Source organism: Salmo trutta, chromosome 14 (genome assembly GCF_901001165.1).
Source record: "Salmo trutta chromosome 14, fSalTru1.1, whole genome shotgun sequence".
Taxonomy (NCBI): Eukaryota; Metazoa; Chordata; class Actinopteri; order Salmoniformes; family Salmonidae; genus Salmo; species Salmo trutta.
In genome coordinates, this window is record NC_042970.1 from 741,429 (window position 1) to 766,636 (window position 25,208).

General features: G+C 42.7%; 1 protein-coding gene across 1 annotated transcript in view; it reads right to left on the reverse strand.

Annotated features, from left to right (window-relative positions):
• The window catches only part of LOC115207212 (plasma membrane calcium-transporting ATPase 2), a gene marked incomplete in the record, with an annotated part of 205,447 nt that overhangs the window by 124,779 nt on the left and 55,460 nt on the right, over positions 1-25,208 (reverse strand). The window contains 1 exon segment of the mRNA XM_029774185.1: positions 93-350. Coding sequence (XP_029630045.1) covers positions 93-350 — 258 coding nt within the window.

Here is a 25,208-nt window from a genome sequence, read left to right on the forward strand (position 1 = left end):
CTTTGTTTTAAGAGATGTTCAGAACAAGCTTAAGGGCAGAGAAAGCTTGTTGGATACTGTCACGGTTTAGGTTAGGTGAGTATCACACCTACCATACTTGATTTGTGCGATGTCCCCGACCACGATGTCAGCAACAGGGAGCTGGATGACCTGAGCACCTCTGACCACCTGGAACTTCTGCTCCTGCTCGATCCGGCTCTGCAGCCCTCTGAACTGCTTCTCCTTGCTCCAGTCGTTGAAGGCCGTCACCAGAACCACACACACTACAGACAGCAAGATGGCTGCTCCTTCTATCCAGCCGGCCTCGGCTTCACCCTCGTCCTCGGCACCCGCCGCCGCTGTCCCACAGGCTGGAGGAGAAAGAGAAGGGTTTTATCTAGAGGTGATATGCAGACACACACACACAAAAATACTATTCAATGCTCTGTATCCAACATTTTCCTTTGCATGATATTATTCCTATTCTTACATACACTAATTAGCTATTTTTGCATTTTTAGCATTATGTTCTACCATATATGTGCACACATGAAAGCACGCACACACACACAAACACACACACACACACGCACACACACACACACACACACACACACACACACACACACACACACACACACACACACACACACACACACACACACACACACACACACACACACACACACACACACACACACACGCAGGACAGCAGCATCCTGCTCTTCTACTATACAGCATTGTGTTATTTTGCTACTATACAGCATTGTGTTATTTTGCTACTATAGAGCATTGTGTTATTTTGCTACTATACAACATTGGGTTTTACTAAACACAGGAGAGACAGTAAAGCACTAACTCTATGGGAACACGAATAACATAAAACACTAACTTACTACTAACGGAAAGTCACAGCAACCAGAAAGCATTGTCTCTGCACAGCATCGCTGTTTAGCAAACAGAAACCCACAGGGAATACAGTAAACGTCTCAAAGTGAAAGAGTCTTTAGGTAATGAACCTGTTTCGGTAGGAGCCTAGATTCACTCATACGGACACTCTCTTCCTCGCTGTAAGCATATGGAAATATGTGCATAGTGAAGAGATCACAATGAACGGGAGTAGCAATATTTGGTTGTAGGCGAAGACACTGTAAGGGGTAATACACTAGGGAGTGTGATTTCCAAGCACCACAGAGACAGATTCATTCAAACAACTGTCTGTTTTGGGAATAAATGGAGGGGTCCCAGCAAACAGGGAAACATTCCCAGAACATTAGCTAAGATTCACATTAAGTTCTAGTAAGGGTTTTAACTAACATTAGGATAATAACATCCCCAAAACATTTGCAGAATGTTTTTGATAACAACATGATTAAAGGTCCAACGCAGCAATTTTTATCTCAATATCAAATTATTTCTCGGTAACAATTAAGTACATTAAAACAATTGTAATAGCAAAGAGCAAACTCATTGAATACAGTCTTACGTGTACACAGGATATGAAGAGAATGGGAACATTTTCAATAACTCAGGAATTGTGTGTCCTGATTGAGCATATTAGACTGAAAGAGAACCACAGCTATCCCTTGGCATCGCAGAGGGTAAATTATCTGGCAAAAAAATCGGAAGACTCCAGCTTCAATCCCACATTATTCTTTAACCATCTTTATTTTTTTTTAAACGGTGAAATTGATGCTCAGATATACTCTACTAAAAAAGAGGATATCTTTATTTCACCCAGATGCATAAATCCAGTCAGAAATGCATAAGTTAGACTAATTGTGAGAAAAAAATATTACATTATGTAAATATGTACTGTTCCATTTTTTTTTTAAACACACACGATAAAACTCCTTCTTTGAGACGCTTGACATGATCCCCCTCTGTCTTATTTTTCATGATCTGAACAGCAACAGTGATCCTAGATCAGCACTCATAGTGTTGGATATCTTGTAAATATGGGCCCAGAAGTGATGGTGAATAACCCAGCTATCAGTATATCCCTGGGTTAGTCATGTGTAAGTCGGCTAAAAAGGAAGTGTAGAATTCCTGATTACTAGATACAGGAATACTGGCTATACTTTATACTGAAAGAAGATGATAAAAGAGAGATTCCCTGGTGGCGCAGAGGATAAAACATCGCAGGTTCAATCCCCACATGTTCAGATTGTCAACATATGGCGTGTAAAAAAAGACGGTTGTGTTTGTATAATTAAATGTTGCTCAAATGTCCTATGACTGAAATTCAAATGCCATGTGTCTCTACGTCACCTATAATACTACTGCAACTTGCTGTTGGCTGGGCTGTCCGCGTGTGCCATCAAACCCTTGCACCTTATCCAGAACACAACAGCCCAGCTGGTTGTCACCCTTCTCCACTGGCTTCCAGTCAAAGCTTGCATCCACTACAAGACCATGGTGCTTACCTATGGAGCAAGCAAGAGGAACTGCCCGTCCATCCCTACCTTCAGGCTATGCTTACACCTGAGCACTTTGCTCTGGTCTCTAGACCCTCCCACCCATATGGGAGGACAACTCCCGTTGAGCCGAGTCCAAGCTCCTCTCTGTCCTGGCACCCCAACGGTGGAACCAGCTTCCTCCTGAAGCTAGGACAGCAGAGATCCTGTCCATCTTCCCCCCTGAAGCTAGGACAGCAGAGTCCCTGTCCATCTTCCCCCTGAAGCTAGGACAGCAGAGTCCCTGTCCATCTTCCCCCTGAAGCTAGGCCAGCAGAGTCCCTGTCCATCTTCCTCCTGAAGCTAGGACAGCAGAGACCCTGTCCATCTTCCCCCTGAAGCTAGGACAGCAGAGTCCCTGTCCATCTTCCTCCTGATACTAGGACAGCAGAGTCCCTGTCCATCTCCCCCCTGAAGCTAGGACTGCAGAGTCCCTGTCCATCTTCCCCCTGAAGCTAGGACAGCAGAGTCCCTGTCCATCTTCCCCCTGAAGCTAGGACAGCAGAGTCCCTGTCCATCTTCCCCCTGAAGCTAGGACAGCAGAGTCCCTGCCCATCTTCCCCCTGAAGCTAGGACAGCTGAGTCCCTGCCCAGCTTCAGAAAACATCTGAAACCCTCTTCAAACAGTATCTTAAATGATCCCCCATTAACCAACACTTGTACTTGACCTCTCTGATCTTGCTGATAGCTACTTTATTGAGGAAAAATGTACCTGCCATGCCGTTGATACTGTATGTGGTTGTCCCACCTAGCTATCTTAAGATGAATTCACCAACTGTAAGTCGATCTGGATAAGCGCAACTGCTAAATGACTAAAATGTAAATTGCCATTATGGGGATGTACTCCAATTTGCTTTAAGGAGCTAGACATTTTAATGCTGTAAATGTTGTGGTAAGATAACATTTTCTAAATGTTCTTGAGTTGTCCGAGGACCTTTAAACGTAACGTCCTGTTCCAGCTAACACCCTCAAACACCTCGATCCCTTTAACGCAGCTCACACCCTCAAACACCTCGATCCCTTTAACGCAGCTCACACCCTCAAACACCTCGATCCCCTGAATGCAGCTCACTCTCCAGCTCACACCCTCAAACACCTCGATCCCCTGAACGCAGCTCACTCTCCAGCTCACACCCTCAAACACCTCGATCCCTTTAACGCAGCTCACTCTCCAGCTCACACCCTCAAACACCTCGATCCCTTCAACGCAGCTCACTCTCCAGCTCACACCCTCAAACACCTCGATCCCCTGAACGCAGCTCACTCTCCAGCTCACACCCTCAAACACCTCGATCCCTTTAACGCAGCTCACTCTTCAGCTCACACCCTCAAACACCTCGATCCCTTCAACGCAGCTCACTCTCCAGCTCACACCCTCAAACACCTCGATCCCCTGAACGCAGCTCACTCTCCAGCTCACACCCTCAAACACCTCGATCCCTTTAACGCAGCTCACTCTTCAGCTCACACCCTCAAACACCTCGATCCCTTTAACGCAGCTCACTCTCCAGCTCACACCCTCACACACCTCGATCCCCTGAATGCAGCTCACTCTCCAGCTCACAACCTCTAACACCTCGATCCCCTGAACGCAGCTCACTCTCCAGCTCACAACCTCTAACACCTCGATCCCCTGAACGCAGCTCACTCTCCAGCTCACACCCTCAAACACCTCGATCCCTTTAACGCAGCTCACTCTCCAGCTCACACCCTCACACACCTCGATCCCCTGAATGCAGCTCACTCTCCAGCTCACAACCTCTAACACCTCGATCCCCTGAACGCAGCTCACTCTCCAGCTCACAACCTCTAACACCTCGATCCCCTGAACGCAGCTCACTCTCCAGCTCACACCCTCAAACACCTCGATCCCTTTAACGCAGCTCACTCTCCAGCTCACACCCTCACACACCTCGATCCCCTGAACGCAGCTCACTCTCCAGCTCACACCCTCAAACACCTCGATCCCTTTAACGCAGCTCACTCTCCAGCTCACACCCTCAAACACCTCGATCCCTTCAACGCAGCTCACTCTCCAGCTCACACCCTCACACACCTCGATCCCCTGAACGCAGCTCACTCTCCAGCTCACACCCTCAAACACCTCGATCCTCTGAACGCAGCTCACTCTCCAGCTCACACCCTCACACACCTCGATCCCCTGAACGCAGCTCACTCTCCAGCTCACACCCTCAAACACCTCGATCCCTTTAACGCAGCTCATTCTCCAGCTCACACCCTCACACACCTCGATCCCCTGAACGCAGCTCACTCTCCAGCTCACACCCTCAAACACCTCGATCCCTGTTGGGAATAGGGGGCAGTATTTGCACGGCCGGATAAAAAACGTACCTGATTTAATCTGGTTACTACTCCTGCCCAGTAACTAGAATATGCATATAATTAGTAGATATGGATAGAAAACACTCTAAAGTTTCTAAAACTGTTTGAATGGTGTCTGTGAGTATAATAGAACTCATATGGCAAGCCAAAACCTGAGAAGATTCCAAGCAGGAAAGTGGAAATCTGATTTGTGGAATCACCTTCGAACTTTGCCTATGTAACACACCGTGAGTTAGGATTCATTTAGCACTTCCTACGGCTTCCACTAGATGTCAACAGTCTTTACAAAGTGGTTTGAGTGTTCTCCTGTAAAAACTGACCTAACAAGAAGCCTGGAAAGTTGGTCATAGGCGGATGGCCATGTCTACTATGACGCGCATGCGTGTGGGGACCCTTTCTTTCCGAAACGTTTTATAAGACAATGCAATCGTCCGCCTTGAATATTATTGAAGTTCTGATAAAAAAAGGCCCTAAAGACGTATGCTATACAACGTTTGACATGTTTGAACGAACGTAAATATAATTTTTTTGCTCTTTCGTGGCGACAGTCCCGTGGGCTTCGGTACATTTTGAGTAGCCTACAGAACGCGCTAACAAGAAGGAGCTTTTTGGACATAAATTATTAACTTTTTCGAACAAAACTAAATTTGTTGTGGACCTGGGATTCCTGGAAGTGCCTTCTGATGAAGATAATCAAAGGTAAGTGAATATTTACAATAGTATATTTGATTTTAGATGGTTCCAAGATGGTGCTAACATGTATCGCCTAGCCTATTTTTCTTAGCATAGCACCCCGTTTATTGCAAAGTGTGATTTCCCAGTAAAGTTATTTTGAAATCTGGCAATGCGGTTGCATTCACGAGATGTTAATCTATAATTCTTTGAATGACAATATTATAATTTACCAATGTTTTCGAATAGTAATTTTGTAAATTGTAGCGCTGATTCACCGGCAGCATTTGAGGGAAAATATTTTCTGAATTTCACCGCCACTGTAAAATGCTGTTTTTGGATATAAATATGAACTTGATGGAACAAAAAATGCATGTATTGTCTAACATAATGTCCTAGGAGTGTCATCTGATGAAGATTGTCAAAGGTTAGTGCATAATTTTAGCTGGTTTTCTGCTTTTGGTGACGCCTGTCTTTGCATTGACAAAACATTACACACAGCTATTTTCAATGTACTGTCCTAACATAATCTAACTTTATGCTTTCGCCGTAAAGCCTTTTTGAAATCAGACAACGTGGTTAGATTAAGGAGATGTTTATCTTTCAAAGGGTGTAAGATAGTTGATTGTTTGAGAAATTTTAATTATTTGATTTATTCTGTTTGGAATTTTGCGCGTTGTATCTTGTCTAGCAATCTCGTAATCGGGATCCGAACGGGAAGGGGTATCCCCAACAGGTTTTAACTAACCTTTTCGAGTTATTCACCAAGTAATTTCTCGTGGACAGATGCACGTAACATAAATGGTAGTAGCATCTGTCGACAGACTGGGGGATGTGATGACTAGTGAGGAACTTTGATTCGGTATGCTGATTTTTAATCACTGATCATTGGACAAATCCTGATTTTACAGGTGCCTCCATCTTTTGAATTTTGGAAGGGGAGGGGACATTTGTGCCATAGAGGGAAGGAGACTGGCTGAGAGTTTCCTTTTAGAGAGGTGGAGACTGGCTGAGAGTTTCCTTTTAGAGAGGTGGAGACTGGCTGAGAGTTTCCTTTTAGAGGGGAGGAGACTGGCTGAGATTTTCCTTTTAGAGGTGGAGACTGGCCGAGTCTTTCCTTTTAGAGGTGGAGACTGGCTGAGTCTTTCCTTTTAGAGAGGTGGAGACTGGCTGAGTCTTTCCTTTTAGAGAGGTGGAGACTGGCTGAGTTTTTCCTTTTAGAGTGGTGGAGACTGGCTGAGTCTTTCCTTTTAGAGTGGTGGAGACTGGCTGAGTTTTTCCTTTTAGAGGGGTGGAGACTGGCTGAGAGTTTCCTTTTAGAGAGGTGGAGACTGGCTGAGAGTTTCCTTTTAGAGGGGAGGAGACTGGCTGAGATTTTCCTTTTAGAGGTGGAGACTGGCCGAGTCTTTCCTTTTAGAGGTGGAGACTGGCTGAGTCTTTCCTTTTAGAGAGGTGGAGACTGGCTGAGTTTTTCCTTTTAGAGTGGTGGAGACTGGCTGAGTTTTTCCTTTTAGAGGGGTGGAGACTGGCTGAGAGTTTCCTTTTAGAGGGGTAGAGACTGGCTGAGTTTTTCCTTTTAGAGGGGAGGAGACTGGCTGAGATTTTCCATTTAGAGGTGGAGACTGGCTGAGTCTTTCCTTTTAAAGAGGTGGAGACTGGCTGACAGTTTCCTTTTAGAGAGATGGAGACTGGCTGAGAGTTTCCTTTTAGAGAGGTGGAGACTGGCTGAGAGTTTCCTTTTAAAGGGGTGGAGAATTCACTTGTCTCATTAGTATATTTTCTAGCACATCTACCCCAGAACTTAATCGTGCATTTGACCCACTGAATACACATTACTGCAACCAGTATTACCCTAACCATATCAGACAGCAACATAGATTACACAAGGGGTTCTCAACCTGGTGTAGATGTATGGATAAGCCTCGGGCTAGCGGGCTAGCTTAATACATAAACCCTTGGGGGTACTGGCTTTTCCACAGGGGGACTCATAAGAACTTAGAAGATTAGTTGCACATGAGGAGATACATTAGAACAACTGTAGTACAGAACTGTGAATGAATAAGTCTCCAATGGCACAGCCTAAAGCTGAAATGTCTACCTGATTACACTCTTGAACTAATCTGTGATGTTCTAATGTAATGTAAAACAGCTTTGGCATGCGTTAGAAGTCATGCAGATTGTTTGTACTTGGTGCTGAACTGCCAGGCAAGGCTCCTGTAAGTTTTAGCTAACGTTAGCTGGCTGAGTCGCTAACTAACGTTACGTCATGCGTTGGGATTCGTTGTTTACCTAGCTAGCTGTCTGGCTACATGTCTTGACAAAATACTCTCCTCTTAGTGCCAGAGAATAGAATAACTGATGACTTTATGAACGCTAAACACCCATTGAATATGGCCGGTGTCAGTAAACGTCGGTAAAATTTTTAAACTAAATTGTTGCCAGCAGCACAGTTACATTCACCAACGCTCTGGATAATATGTAAACAGCTTTACCAGCTCTGCTAGAGTGAGTAAAATTGTCAAAGTGGGATCTTCTCTCATTATGTGTCAGGAAGAAGCTAGTCAATTTTAGCCAGTTTGATTGTCGTTGTGAGGTCAGAACGTTCGGATCAACAATACTCATTGGCCAGAGCATCCAATGTGCGCTCTGAACACAAAACACTCTGAATTTAAGAACGAACAATCTGACAGCACCATTGCAGTCACCAACGCTCTGGATAACATAACAGCCTAACCAGCTGTTAGGGCGAGTAATGTTCAGCTGTTCTGTCTCTCTTAGATGTCTGGATGTAGCTGGAAAGTTAGTACAGAACGAACGGATCAACCCTTAAAGAGACGGGTGGGGCTGAAGCTTAAGAGGGTGTGAACGATGGTGAATGGTTGTAGACAAAGGAGAGCTCTCCAGTAGGTACCAAAAAATTCAAAGACCGTTTTATCAAAAGTGAATTTACTAGTTTATCAACTTTCAAAGCAAAATTACTTTCCCATTGTTACTCAACTCTAGTGTATGATATACAATTTTTGTATCTCTGAGTCTCTACTTTTATCCAATGTAAAAAACACAATTTCAAATTGTGCTCCATAACACCGATTTGAGACGGTCGGTCACATTTGAGCAATATTAGATGGTACGGAGTTCCAGGCAATAATGGCTCTGTATAATACTAAACACTTTCTTGAATTGGTTCTGGATTTGGGGACTGTGAAAAGACCCCTGGTGGCATGTCTGGTGGGGTAAGTGTGTGTTTCAGAGCTGTGTGTAAGTTGACTATGCAAACAATTTGAAATGTTCAACACATTAATGTTTCTTATAAAAATAAAGAAGTGATGCAGTCAGTCTCTCCTCAACTCTTAGCAAAGAGAGACTGGCATGCACAGTATTTATATCAGCCCTCCGATTACAATGAAGAGCAAGACGTGATTAGTTTAGATTAGATTAGACAAAACTAGAGCCTGCAAGACTTGCTTTGTGAAGTGTGGTGTCAAATAAGCAGAGCATCGTTTTATTATGGACAGACCTCTCCCCATATTTACAACCATTGAATCAATATGTTTTGACCATGACATTTTACAATCTAAGGTAACGCCAAGTAATTTAGTCTCCTAAACTTGTTCAACAGCCACACCATTCATTTCCAGATTCAGCTGAGGTCTAGAACTTAGTGAATGATTCGTACCAAATACAATTCTCTTAGTTTTATAGATGTTCAGGACCAGTTTATGACTGGCCACCCATTCCAAATTACACTGCAACTCTTTGTTAAGGGTTCCAGTGACTTCATTAGCTGTGGTTGCTGATGCGTATATGGTTGAATCATCAGCAGACATGGATTTAGTTTAATGCCAGTGGCAGGTCATTGGTAAAAAATAGAAAAAGAGTAGAGGGCCTAGAAAGCTGCCCTGTGGTACACCACACTTTAAATATTTTACATTAATCAAATCAATCAAATGTATTTATAAACAGCTGATGTCACAATGTGCTGTACAGAAATCCAGCCTAAAACCCCAAACAGCAAGCAATGCAGGTGTAGAGAAGCTTCCATTAAAGAAAGCCCTTTGCGTTATATTGGATAGATAGCTCTGAATCCACAATATGGCAGAGGTTGAAAAGCCATAACAAATAGGTTTTTTCAACAGGTTCTGGGCAATAATATCAAAGGCTGCACTGAAATCTAACAGTACAGCTCCCACAGTATTCCTATTATCAATGTCTTTCAACCAAACATCAGTAATTTGTGTCAGTGCAGTACATGTTGAGTGCCCTTCTCTATAAGTGTTATGAAAGTCTTTCGTAATATTTTTTACAGAGAAATAGCATTGTATTTGGTCAAACACAATTCTTTCCAACATTTTGCGAAGAGCTCGAAGCAAGCTGGAAGGTCTGCTGTTAGAACCAGTAAAGGCCGCTTTACCACTTTTGGGTAGTGGAATGACTTTGACTTCCCTCCAGGCCTGAGGACAAAGACTTTCCTCTCGTCTCAGATTAAAGATATGACAGATAGGAGTGGCTATAGAGTCAGCTACCATCCTCAGTAGCTTTCCATCTAAGTTGTCAATGCCAGGAGGTTTGTCATTATTGATCGCTACTAATTTTTACACCTTTACAAAATTCAGACTTGAAATGCTTTTCTTTCATTATTTGTTTTTTTATGCGCGAGTTCGATGGCTCACTGTTTGTTGTTGGCATTTCCTGCCTAAGTTTCCCCACTTTGCCAATGAAATAATCATTAAAATAATTGGCAACATTAAATGGTTTTGTGATGAATAAGCCATCTGATTCGATTAAATACAGAGTTTAATTTGTCTTTCTGCCCATAATTTCATTTAAAATAATCCTAAATATTATTTCCATAATTCTTTATATCATTGCTATTGGCTTCATAATACAGTTAAAAAAATAAATAAAATGTGTCACATCATTTCTCATTTTGCAGTAAGTCAGATGTGCAGCCAGACTTATTAGCCCCATGCCCCATCTCTTTCAACCATACAGTTTTTCAATTCCTCATTAATCCATGGAGCCTTAACAGTTCTAACAGTCAGTTTCTTAACAGGTGCATGTTTATCAATAATTGTAAGAATCAATTTTATAAATTCATAAAGTGCAGCGTCTGGATGCTCCTCATTAATCACATCAGATCAACAAATATTTTTAACATCATCCATATAAGAGTCACAGCAAAACCTTTTGTATGATATCTTATACACTATGTTAGGCCCAGCTGTTGGAACTTTGGCTTTCCTGGATATAGCCAGTATATTGTGATCATTGCATCCCATCGGTACGGATACAGCTTTAGAACAAAGTTCTACATTATTAGTAAAAATGGGGCTGGCCAGAAGAGGACTGGCAACCCCTCAGAGCCTGGTTCCTCTCTAGGTTTCTTCCTAGGTTCCTGCCTTTCTAGGGAGTTTTTCCTAGCCACCGTGCTTCTACATCTGCATTGCTTGCTGTTTGGCGTTTTAGGCTGGGTTTCTATACAGCACTTTGTGACATCTGCTGATGTAAAAAGGGCTTTATAAATACATTTGATTGATTGATACATATGGATGAGCTTGTTCCTGTAGTGTTTGTTAACACCCTGGTAGGTTGATTAATAACCTGAACCAGATTGCAGGCACTGGTTACAGTGAGAAGCTTCCTCTTGAGCGGACAGATTGATGAAAACCAGTCAATATCCAGGTCCCCAAGAAAGTAGAGCTCTCTGTTTACATCACATACACTATCAAGCATTTCACACATATTATTTAGATACTGACTGTTGGCACTTGGTGGCCTATAGCATCACCCCATAAGAAAAGGCTTTAGATGTGCCAAGTGAACCTGCAACCACAACACTTCAATAACACTTGACATAATATCTTCTCTAAGCATTACAGGGATAAGGCTCTGAATATATACAGCAACACCTCCGCCATAAGCATTCCTCTCTCTTCTATAGATGTTATATCCTTGTATTGCTACTGCTGTATCATCAAATTAATTATCTAAGTGAGTCTCAGAAATGACTAATATATGAATGTTATCTGATGCTAACAAGTTATTGATTTCATGAACCTTATTTCTAAGCCTACATATATTCATATGGGCTATTTTCAGCCATTTCCTGGGTAGTTAATCAGAGATAAGAATATGGAAAAGAACAAACAAAGCAAGAGAAAAAATATACATTCAGCAGTCCATTAATCATTTGGTGTGTGAGAGCCGGGGTTGAAGGTACACCATGCTGAAGTATTTTAGTTCATATTCTATCTCCATGTGTTTCTATTCCATGTCCAGGTGTTTCTATTCCATGTCCAGGTGTTTCTATTCCATGTCCAGGTGTTCCTATTCCATGTCCAGGTGCTTCTACTCCATGTCCAGGTGTTTCCATTCCATGTCCAGGTGTTTCTATTCCATATCCAGGTGTTTCTATTCCATGTCCAGGTGTTTCTATTCCATGTCCAGGTGTTTCTATTCCATGTCCAGGTGTTTCTATTCCATGTCCAGGTGTTTCTATTCCATGTACAGGTGTTTCCATTCCATGTCCAGGTGTTTCTATTCCATGTCCAGGTGTTTCTATTCCATGTCCAGGTGTTTCTATTCCATGTCCAGGTGTTTCTATTCCATGTCCAGGTGTTTCTATTCCATGTCCGGGTTCTTACATAATGCGTAGATCCTTCATCCAGATGGTGTTAGAACCTTGTCCTCACCAGTACGTCCTCGTTTTTGCAATATTAAAATAGGACACCACTATAACCGATCTGGCTGAGCTATAGGCTACCATGTTCGTGCAGGAAGGTTCATTCATTTCAAATGTTATATTGTTTTTGTGCATGTCTGAGTGATGTCCTATCGATTCCCAGTCATTTCATGTTTTCACGTACAGTACCAGTCAAACGTTTGGACAAACCTGCTCATTCCAGGAATTTTCTTTATTTTTACTATATTCTACATTGTAGAATAATAGTGAAGACATCAAAACTATGAAATAACACATTCTGTATGGAATCATGTGGTAACCAAAAAAGTGTTAAAGAAATCAAAATTTGTTTTATATTTGAGATTCTTCAAAGTAGCCACCTTTTTGCCTTGATGACAGCTTTGCACAATCATGGCATTCTCTCAACCAGCTTCACAAGGTAGTCACCTGGAATGCATTTCAATTAACAGGTGTGCCTTGTTAAAAGTTAATTTGTGGAATTTCTTTCCTTCTTAATGTGTTTGAGCCAACCAGTGTTGTGATGTGACAAGGTAGGGGTGGTATACAGAAGACAGCTCTATTTGGTAAAAGACCAAGTCCATATTATGGCAAGAACAGCTTAAATAAGCAAAGATAAATGACAGTCCATCATTACTTTAAGACATGAAGGTCAGTCAATCCGGAACATTTCAAGAACTTTGAAAGTTTCTTCAAGTGCAGTCCCAGATAGTGCAGATAGCTAATTATCTCACATCTCAGAAAATATTTGTAATGTTGTACTTCTTGTTGACGAAATTCATGCGGATGTTTGGTTTTTGAGCTAGCGCCCAATAGACTCCCATTCACTCCTTGAAGGAGAGCGCTCCTTGTCCCAGAATCGCCCAGAATGCACTGCATGGCCCATTGACACAGCATGGGCAACGTTTCCCATCTCCTCAAAAAGTATATTTGCCATTGCAAATGTTAGACTCAACTCTGTAAGGGACATCGATCTGCAGGTTGAACATGGTGAGATTGTAGACTCCTAAATTGATAATGTAGTTTGTTTAGGTGATTTTATAGCTAACTAGCTACTTTACATGCTGATATTGTCTTTGGTATTATTGTTTGTAGCTACCTAGCTAGCTAGCCAGCCAGCCCATAGACAGAGCATTGTATTGTGGATTTTGTACATAACTTGAGCTGCAACAGATTTCCACAACAATTTTCCATTTTGTTACCCAAACTTATTATAACACAGACCCCCCCCCTCTCAGACCCCCATCAGATGATCCTATGGGTGAAGAAGCCGGGTGTGGAGGTTGGCGTGGTTACACGTGGTCTGCAGCTGTGAGGCCGTTTGGACATACTGCCAGATTCTCTAAAACGATGTTGGAGCTTATGATAGAGAAATGAACATTCAATTCTCTGGCAACAGCTCTTGTGGACATTCCTGCAGTCGGCATGCCAATTGCACGCTCCCTCAAAACTTGAGACATCTGTGGCATAGTGTTGTGTAACAAAACTGCAAATTTTAGAGTGGCTTTTTATTGTTCCCAGCACAAGGTGCACCTGTGTAATGATCATGCTGTTTAATCAGCTTCTTGGTATGCCACACCTGTCAGGTGGGAAGGAGAAATGCTCACTAAGAGGGATGTAAACACATTTTTGCAATTTATTTTAGAGAAATATGCTTTTTGTGCATATGGAACATTTCTGGGATCTTTTATTTCAGCTCATTAAACATGGGACCAACACTTTACATGCTGCATTAATATTTTTGTTCAGTGTAGATCATTCATAGACAGATGCTGTTTAAATTAGTCCTTACTGGGCTCTACATGCTAGTTCATAGAATATGACACCATTATCTGGATCTGGCCCAGCCAGATAAATTAATATGGTATTTCAGTCTAACATTTTAATGTGAGAAGTAAAGCCCACACATCTGGCAGTTCTATCTGGACTCAACTAGAACAGTGGCTATCTATCTGGCAGTTCAATCTGGACTCAACTAGAACAGTGGCTATCTATCTGGCAGTTCAATCTGGACTCAACTAGAACAGTGGCTATCTATCTGGCAGTTCAATCTGGACTCAACTAGAACAGTGACTATCTATCTGGCAGTTCAATCTGGACTCAACTAGAACAGTGGCTATCTATCTGGCAGTTCAATCTGGACTCAACTAGAACAGTGACTATCTATCTGGCAGTTCAATCTGGACTCAACTAGAACAGTGACTATCTATCTGGCAGTTCAATCTGGACTCAACTAGAACAGTGACTATCTATCTGGCAGTTCTATCTGGACTCAACTAGAACAGTGACTATCTATCTGGCAGTTCAATCTGGACTCAACTAGAACAGTAACTATCTATCTGACAGTTCAATCTGGACTCAACTAGAGCAGTGACTATCTGTCTGCAGATGGAACACGCAGTTATTTACATAATAATGAGCCTTCTGGCATTTCTCACAGGCCGTAACAGGGCCTTCATGGAGCTATGTGTCAGGGGGCTAGGTTCAATCTGTTATATCTGGAGTATTTCTCCTGTCTTATCTGGTGTCCTGTGTGAATTTAAGTATGCTCTCTCTAATTCTCTCTATCTCTCTCTTTCTTTCTCTTTCTCTCTCTCGGAGGACCTGAGCCCTAGGACCATGCTTCAGGCCACCTGGCATGATGACTCCTTGCTGTCCCCAGTCCACCTGGCCGTGCTGCTGCTCCAGTTTCAACTGTTCTGCCTGCGGCTATGGTACCCTGACCTGTTCACCGGACGTGCTACCTGTCCCAAACCTGCTGTTTTCAACTCTCTAGAGACAGCAGGAGCGGTAGAGATACTCTCAGTGATCGGCTATGAAAAGCCAACTGACATTTACTCCTGAGGTGCTGACCTGTTGCACCCTCGACAACTATTGTGATTATTATTATTTGACCCTGCTGGTCATTAATGAACATATGAACATCTTGGCCATGTTCGGTTATAATCTCCACCCGGCACAGCCAGAAGAGGACTGGCCACACCTCACAGCCTGGTTCTTCTCTAGGTTTCTTCCTAGGTTTTGGCCTTTCTAGGTAGTTTTTCCTAGCCACCATGCTTCTACACCTGCATTGCTTGCTGTTTGGGGTTTAGGCTGGGTTTCTGTACAACACTTTGAGATATCAGCTGATGTAAGAAGGGCTATATAAATACATTTGATTTGATGTAACACCGCAGCCACCCCCCGAAACAGGGCCTTCATGGAGCCATGTAACACTTACGATGATGTATCCATCTTACTCTGCAGCTTCTGTAGCCACTCCAAACCCTGCTGGCTTAATGGCTGTGTATGCATCCCAAATGGCACCCATTCCATATGGCCCATGGTCAACAGTAGTGTACTACATAGCCATTTGTGAGCCAGCCTGTGTGTCTTCAATTAACATTTTCCAGCTCAGATAGAGGGCTGATGTACTTTCGACATCACCGAAAGGTTATGTCTCTGGTGAACACTTCATTACACCCCCCTCCTCTCCTCTCAGAGCTCACCTCCCTCCCCCTCAGAAACCATTCTCTCTCACCCCTGGATCTCCCCCGGATCTCACCTCTCATTCCAAAAAGCTCACAATGCACAGTCACTCCTGTTAACAAGTCTTAAGGGACAATGTTTAGCTAGTATAACAACACGGTAGTGATGAGCTCCTACACAATTAGTGTTTTTCCATTACAGATCCAGTGTTTCACCAGAAGCCCATGTCCTGGCCGTTCTGCATCCCTAGGTGACAAAACAAACTAGTGCTTCCCTGCTCCTATCCCTGCAAAATGAATAGTGTACAATGTTGGCCAGCAGGGATATTCTAATACCCCTCCAGGTGGTCCAGTATAACTATTATAATACCCCTCCAGGTGGTCCAGTATAACTATTACAATACCCCTCCAGGTGGTCCAGTATATCTACTATAATACCCCTCCAGGTGGTCCAGTATATCTATTATAATACCCCTCCAGGTGGTCCAGTATATCTATTCTAATACCCCTCCAGGTGGTCCAATATAACTATTATAATACCCCTCCAGGTGGTCCAGTATAACTATTATAATACCCTTCCAGGTGGTCCAGTATATCTATTATAATACCCCTCCAGGTGGTCCAGTATAACTATTATAATACCCCTCCAGGTGGTCCAGTATAACTATTATAATACCACTCCAGGTGGTCCAGTATAACTATTATAATACCCCTCCAGGTGGTCCAGAATATCTATTATAATACCCCTCCAGGTGGTCCAGTATATCTATTATAATACCCCTCCAGGTGGTCCAGTATATCTATTATAATACCCCTCCAGGTGGTCCAGTATAACTATTATAATACTCCTCCAGGTGGTCCAGTATATCTATTATAATACCCCTCCAGGTGGTCCAGTATATCTATTATAATACCCCTCCAGGTGGTCCAGTATAACTATTATAATACCCCTCCAGGTGGTCCAGTATAACTACTCTAATACCCCTCCAGGTGGTCCAGTATAACTATTATAATACCCCTCCAGGTGGTCCAGTATAACTATTATAATACCCCTCCAGGTGGTCCAGTATAACTACTCTAATACCCCTCCAGGTGGTCCAGTATAACTATTATAATACCCCTCCAGGTGGTCCAGTATAACTATTATAATACCCCTCCAGGTGGTCCAGTATAACTATTATAATACCCCTCCAGGTGGTCCAGAATATCTATTATAATACCCCTCCAGGTGGTCCAGTATATCTATTATAATACCCCTCCAGGTGGTCCAGAATATCTATTATAATACCCCTCCAGGTGGTCCAGTATAACTATTATAATACCCCTCCAGGTGGTCCAGTATATCTATTATAATACCCCTCCAGGTGGTCCAGTATAACTATTATAATACCCCTCCAGGTGGTCCAGTATAACTATTATAATACCCCTCCAGGTGGTCCAGTATAACTACTATAATACCCCTCCAGGTGGTGCAGTATATCTATTATAATACCCCTCCAGGTGGTCCAGTATAACTATTATAATACCCCTCCAGGTGGTCCAGTATATCTATTATAATACCCCTCCAGGTGGTCCAGTATATCTATTATAATACCCCTCCAGGTGGTCCAGTATATCTATTATAATAACCCTCCAGGTGGTCCAGTATATCTATTATAATACCGCTCCATGTGGTCCAGTATAACTATTATAACACCCCTCCAGGTGGTCCAGTATAACTATTATAATACCCCTCCAGGTGGTCCAGTATATCTATTATAATACCCCTCCAGGTGGTCCAGTATAACTATTATAATACCCCTCCAGGAGGTCCAGTATAACTATTATAATACCCCTCCAGGTGGTCCAGTATAACTATTATAATACCCCTCCAGGTGGTCCAGAATAACTATTATAATACCCCTCCAGGTGGTCCAGTATAACTATTATAATACCCCTCCAGGTGGTCCAGTATATCTACTATAATACCCCTCCAGGTGGTCCAGTATAACTATTATAATACCCCTCCAGGTGGTCCAGTATATCTATTATAATACCCCTCCAGGTGGTCCAGTATAACTATTATAATACCCCTCCAGGTGGTCCAGTATGTCTACTCTAATACCCCTCCAGGTGGTCCAGTATATCTATTATAATACCCCTCCAGGTGGTCCAGTATAACTATTATAATACCCCTCCAGGTGGTCCAGTATAACTATTCTAATACCCCTCCAGGTTGTCCAGTATAACTATTATAATACCCCTCCAGGTGGTCCAGTATAACTATTATAATACCCCTCCAGGTGGTCCAGTATATCTACTATAATACCCCTCCAGGTGGTCCAGTATAATGATTATAATACCCCTCCAGGTGGTCCAGTATAACTATTATAATACCCCTCCAGGTGGTCCAGTATAACTATTACAATACCCCTCCAGGTGGTCCAGTATATCTACTATAATACCCCTCCAGGTGGTCCAGTATATCTATTATAATACCCCTCCAGGTGGTCCAGTATATCTATTCTAATACCCCTCCAGGTGGTCCAATATAACTATTATAATACCCCTCCAGGTGGTCCAGTATAACTATTATAATACCCTTCCAGGTGGTCCAGTATATCTATTATAATACCCCTCCAGGTGGTCCAGTATAACTATTATAATACCCCTCCAGGTGGTCCAGTATAACTATTATAATACCACTCCAGGTGGTCCAGTATAACTATTATAATACCCCTCCAGGTGGTCCAGAATATCTATTATAATACCCCTCCAGGTGGTCCAGTATATCTATTATAATACCCCTCCAGGTGGTCCAGTATATCTATTATAATACCCCTCCAGGTGGTCCAGTATAACTATTATAATACCCCTCCAGGTGGTCCAGTATAACTATTATAATACCCCTCCAGGTGGTCCAGTATAACTACTCTAATACCCCTCCAGGTGGTCCAGTATAACTACTCTAATACCCCTCCAGGTGGTCCAGTATAACTATTATAATACCCCTCCAGGTGGTCCAGTATATCTATTATAATACCCCTCCAGGTGGTCCAGTATAACTATTATAATACCCCTCCAGGTGGTCCAGTATAACTATTATAATACCCTCCAGGTGGTCCAGTATAACTACTCTAATACCCCTCCAGGTGGTCCAGTATATCTATTATAATAACCCTCCAGGTGGTCCAGTATAACTATTATAATACCCCTCCAGGTGGTCCAGTATATATATTATAATACCCCTCCAGGTGTCCAGTATAACAACTCTAACACCCCTCCAGGTGGTGCAGTATATCTATTATAATAACCCTCCAGGTGGTCCAGTATAACTATTATAATACCCCTCCAGGTGGTCCAGTATAACTATTATAATACCCCTCCAGGTTGTCCAGTATAACTACTCTAATACCCCTCCAGGTGGTGCAGTATATCTATTATAATAACCCTCCAGGTGGTCCAGTATAACTATTATAATACCCCTCCAGGTGGTGCAGTATATCTATTATAATACCCCTCCAGTTGGTCCAGTATAACTACTATAATACCCCTCCAGGTGGTCCAGTATAACTATTATAATACCCATCCAGGTGGTCCAGTATATCTATTATAATACCCCTCCAGGTGGTCCAGTATAACTACTATAATACCCCTCCAGGTGGTCCAGTATATCTATTATAATACCCCTCCAGGTGGTCCAGTATAACTACTATAATACCCCTCCAGGTGGTCCAGTATATCTATTATAATACCCCTCCAGGTGGTGCAGTATATCTATTATAATACCCCTCCAGTTGGTCCAGTATAACTACTATAATACCCCTCCAGGTGGTCCAGTATATCTATTATAATAACCCTCCAGGTGGTCCAGTATAACTATTATAATACCCCTCCAGGTGGTCCAGTATATCTATTATAATACACCTCCAGGTGGTCCAGTATAACAACTCTAATACCCCTCCAGGTGGTCCAGTATAACTATTATAATACCCCTCCAGGTGGTCCAGTATAACTACTCTAATACCCCTCCAGGTGGTCCAGTATATCTACTATAATACCCCTCCAGGTGGTCCAGTATAACTATTATAATACCCCTCCAGGTGGTCCAGTATAACTACTATAATACCCCTCCAGGTGGTCCAGTATATCTATTATAATACCCCTCCAGGTGGTCCAGTATATCTATTATATTACCCCTCCAGGTGGTCCAGTATATCTATTATAATACCCCTCCAGGTGGTCCAGTATAACTATTATAATACCCCTCCAGGTGGTCCAGTATAACTACTCTAATACCCCTCCAGGTGGTCCAGTATAACTACTATAATACCCCTCCAGGTGGTGCAGTATATCTATTATAATACCCCTCCAGGTGGTCCAGTATAACTATTATAATACCCCTCCAGGTGGTCCAGTAAATCTATTATAATACCCCTCCAGGTGGTCCAGTATATCTATTATAATACCCCTCCAGGTGGTCCAGTATATCTATTATAATAACCCTCCAGGTGGTCCAGTATATCTATTATAATACCGCTCCATGTGGTCCAGTATAACTATTATAACACCCCTCCAGGTGGTCCAGTATAACTATTATAATACCCCTCCAGGTGGTCCAGTATATCTATTATAATACTCCTCCAGGTGGTCCAGTATAACTATTATAATACCCCTCCAGGAGGTCCAGTATAACTATTATAATACCCCTCCAGGTGGTCCAGTATAACTATTATAATACCCCTCCAGGTGGTCCAGTATAACTATTATAATACCCCTCCAGGTGGTCCAGTATAACTATTATAATACCCCTCCAGGTGGTCCAGTATATCTACTATAATACCCCTCCAGGTGGTCCAGTATAACTATTATAATACCCCTCCAGGTGGTCCAGTATATCTATTATAATACCCCTCCAGGTGGTCCAGTATAACTATTATAATACCCCTCCAGGTGGTCCAGTATAACTACTATAATACCCCTCCAGGTGGTCCAGTATATTTATTATAATACCCCTCCAGGTGGTCCAGTATAACTACTATAATACCCCTCCAGGTGGTCCAGTATAACTACTCTAATACCCCTCCAGGTGGTCCAGTATAACTATTATAATACCCCTCCAGGTGGTCCAGTATAACTATTATAATACCCCTCCAGGTGGTCCAGTATAACTACTCTAATACCCCTCCAGGTGGTCCAGTATAACTATTATAATACCCCTCCAGGTGGTCCAGTATAACTACTATAATACCCCTCCAGGTGGTCCAGTATATTTATTATAATACCCCTCCAGGTGGTCCAGTATAACTATTCTAATACCCCTCCAGGTTGTCCAGTATAACTATTATAATACCCCTCCAGGTGGTCCAGTATAACTATTATAATACCCCTCCAGGTGGTCCAGTATATCTACTATAATACCCCTCCAGGTGGTCCAGTATAATGATTATAATACCCCTCCAGGTGGTCCAGTATAACTATTATAATACCCCTCCAGGTGGTCCAGGATATCTATTATGATACCCCTCCAGGTGGTCCAGTATATCTATTATAATACCCCTCCAGGTGGTCCAGTATATCTATTATAATACCCCTCCAGGTGGTCCAGTATAACTATTATAATACCCCTCCAGGTGGTCCAGTATAACTATTATAATACCCCTCCAGGTGGTCCAGTATAACTATTATAATACCCCTACAGGTGGTCCAGTATATCTATTATAATACCCCTCCAGGTGGTGCAGTATATCTTTTATAATACCCCTTCAGGTGGTCCAGTATAACTACTATAATACCCCTCCTGGTGGTCCAGTACAACTACTATAATACCCCTCCAGGTGGTGCAGTATATCTCTTATAATACCCCTCCAGGTGGTCCAGTATAACTATTATAATACCCCTCCAGGTGGTCCAGTATATCTATTATAATACCCCTCCTGGTGGTCCAGTACAACTACTATAGTACCCCTCCAGGTGGTGCAGTATATCTATTATAATACCCCTTCAGGTGGTCCAGCATAACTACTATAATACCCCTCCAGGTGGTCCAGTATATCTATTATAATACCCCTCCAGGTGGTCCAGTATATCTATTATAATACCCCTCCAGGTGGTCCAGTATATCTACTCTAATACCCCTCCAGGTGGTCCAGTATAACTATTATAATACCCCTCCAGGTGGTCCAGTGTATCTATTATAATACCCCTCCAGGTGGTCCAGTATAACTATTATAATACCCCTCCAGGTGGTCCAGTATATCTATTATAATACCCCTCCAGGTGGTCCAGTATATCTATTATAATACCCCTCCAGCTGGTCCAGTATAACTACTCTAATACCCCTCCAGGTGGTCCAGTATAACTATTATAATAGCATCAGATGACCTGGCCTCCACAATCACCTGACCTCAACCCAATTGAGATGGTTTGGGACGAGTTGTACCGCAGAGTGAAGGAAAAGCAGCCAACAAGTACATAGCATATGTGGGGACTCCTTCAAGATTGTTGGAAAAGCATTCCAGGTGAAGCTGGTTGAGAGAATGCCAAGAGTGTGCAAAGCTGTCATCAAGGCAAAGGGTGGCTATTTTGAAGAATCAAAAATCTGTAATATATTTTGACTTGTGTGAACCTTTTTTGGTTACTACATGATTCCACAGGTGTTATTTCATAGTTTTGATGTCTTCACTATTATTCTACAATGTAGAAAATTGTAAAATATAGAAAAACCCTTGAATGAGTAGGTGTGTCCAAACTTTTGACTGGTAATGTATGTGATGGGATGTATAGTCATTATGGACAGTATGTGGATTTAATATTTAGTATATCTGTAGAATATGTAGGATAGAATAGTATACGTTCAGCAATAGTTAAATAGGATGGGCTTGACTAGAATGCAGTATATACATATGAAATGAGTAAAACATTATTAAAGGGACACGTGTTGTATTATTAAAGTAGTCTGTGTTCCATGTCTACATACACTACCTTTCAAAAGTTTGGGGTCATTTAGATATGTCCTTGTTTTTGATAGAAAAGCACATTTTTTTGTCCATTAAAATAACATCAAATTGATCAGAAATACAGTGTAGACATTGTTAATGTTGTAAATGACTATTGTAGCTGGAAACGGCAGATTTTTTATGGAATATCTACATAGGCGTACAGAGGCCTTTTATCAGCAACTATCACTCCTGTGTTCCAATGGCACGTTGTGTTAGCTAATCCAAGTTTATCATTTTAAAAGGCTAATTGATCATTAGAAAACCCTTTTGCAATTATGTTAGCACAGCTGAAAACTGTAGTTCTGATTAAATAAGCAATAAAACTGGCCTTCTTTAGACTAGTTGAGTATCTGGAGCATCAGCATTTGTGGGTTCGATTACAGGCTCAAAATGGCCAGAAACAAAGAACTTTCTTCTGAAACTCATCAGTCTATTCTTGTTCTGAGAAATGAAGGCTATTCCTTGTGAGAAATTGCCAAGAAACTGAAGATCTCGTACAACGCTGTGTACTACTCCTTTCACAGAACAGCACAAACTGGCTCAAACCAGAATAGAAAGAGGAGTGGGAGGCCCCGGTACAAAACTGAGCAAGAGGACAAGTGCATTAGAGTGTCTAGTTTGAGAAACAGATGCCTCACAAGTCCTCAAATGGCAGGTTCATTAAATAGTACCCGCAAAACACCAGTCTCAATGTCAACAGAGAAGAGGCGACTCCGGGATGCTGGCCTTCTAGGCAGAGTTCCTCTGTCCAGTGTCTGTGTTCTTTAACCCATCTTAATCTTTTATTTTTATTGGCCAGTCTGAGATATGGCTTTTTCTTTGCAACTCTGAATAGAAGGCCAGTATCCCGGAGTCGTCTCTTCACTCTTCAGTGTTCCATGTCTATGTTCAACCTCTAGTGCAGCAACCTCTAAGGGCTACCACCCGGATGAGTAACCAGGTGGTAGCCGGCTAGTGATGGCTATTTAACAGTCTGATGGCCTTGAGATAGAAGCTGTTTTTCTATCTCTCTGTCCCATCTTTGATGCAGCTGTACTGACCTCGCCTTGTGGATGATAACGGGGTGAACAGGCTGTGGTTCGGGTGGCTGAGGCCCTTGATGATCTTCTTGGCCTTCCTGTGACATCTGGTGCTGTAGATGTCCTGAAGGGCAGGCAGTGTGCTCCCGGTTATGTGTTTAGCTGACCGCACCACTCTCTGGAGAACCCTGCGGTTGCGGACGGTGTAGTTCCCGTACCAGGCGGTGATGCAGCCCGACAGGATGCTCTCAATTGTGCATCTGTAAAAGTTTGTGAGGGATTTAGGTGACAAGTCAAATTTCTTCAGCCTCCTGAAGTTGAAGAGGCGCTATTGCGCCTTCATCACCACGCTGTCTGTGTGGGTGGACCATTTCAGTTTGTCAGTGATGTGTCAGTGATGTGTACGCCGAGGAACTTAAAACTTTCCACCTTCTCCACTTCTGTCCCGTCAATGTGGATAGGGGAGGTGCTCCCTCTGCTGTTTCCTGAAGTCTGCGATCATCTCCTTTTTTTGTTGGCGTTGAGTGAGAGGTTGTTTTCCTGACACCACACTCCGAGTGCCCTCAACTCCTCCCTATTTGCTGTCTCATCGTTGTTGGTAATCAAGCCTACAACTGTTGTGTCATCTGCAAACTTGATGATTGAGTTGGAGGCGTGCTTGGCCATGCAGTCATAGGTGAACAGGGAGTACAGGAGGGGGCTGAGCATGCACCCTTGTGGGGTCCCAGTGTTGAGAATCAAGGAAGTGGAGATGTTGTTTCCTACATTCACCACCTAGGGGTGGCCCATCAGGAAGTCCAGGACCCAATTGCACAGGGCGGGGTTGAGATCCAGGGCCTCAAGCTTAATGATGAGCATGGAGGGAACTACAGTGTTGAATGCTGAGCTGTAGTCAATGAACAACATTCTTACATAGGTATTCCTCTTGTCCAGGTGGGATAAGGCAGTATGCAGTGTGATGGCAATTGCATCGTCTGTGGACCTATTGGGGCGGTACACAAATTGAAGTGGGTCTAGGATGACATGGGGAGGTGGAGGTGATATGATCCTTGACTAATCTCTGAAAGCACTTCATGATGACAGAAGTACAGTGGGGAAAAAAGTATTTGATCCCCTGCTGATTTTGTACATTTGCCCACTGACAAAGAAATGATCAGTCAATAATTTTAATGGTAGGTTTATTTGAACAGTGAGAGACAGATTAACAACAACAAAAATCCAGAAAAATGCATGTAAAAAATGTTATAAATTGATTTGCATTTTAATGAGGGAAATAAGTATTTGACCCCCTCTCAATAAGAAAGATTTCTGGCTCCCAGGTGTCTTTTATACAGGTAACGAGTTGAGATTAGGAGCACACTCTTAAAGGGAGTGCTCCTAATCTCAGTTTGTACCTGTATAAAATACCCCTGTCCACAGAAGCAATCAATCAATCAGATTCCAAACTCTCCACCATGGCCAAGACCAAAGAGCTCTCCAAGGATGTCAGGGACAAGATTGTAGACCTACACAAGGCTGGAATGGGCTTCTCACTAAGCTGCCAAGCAGCTTGGTGAGAAGGTGACAACAGTTGGTGTGATTATTCGCAAATG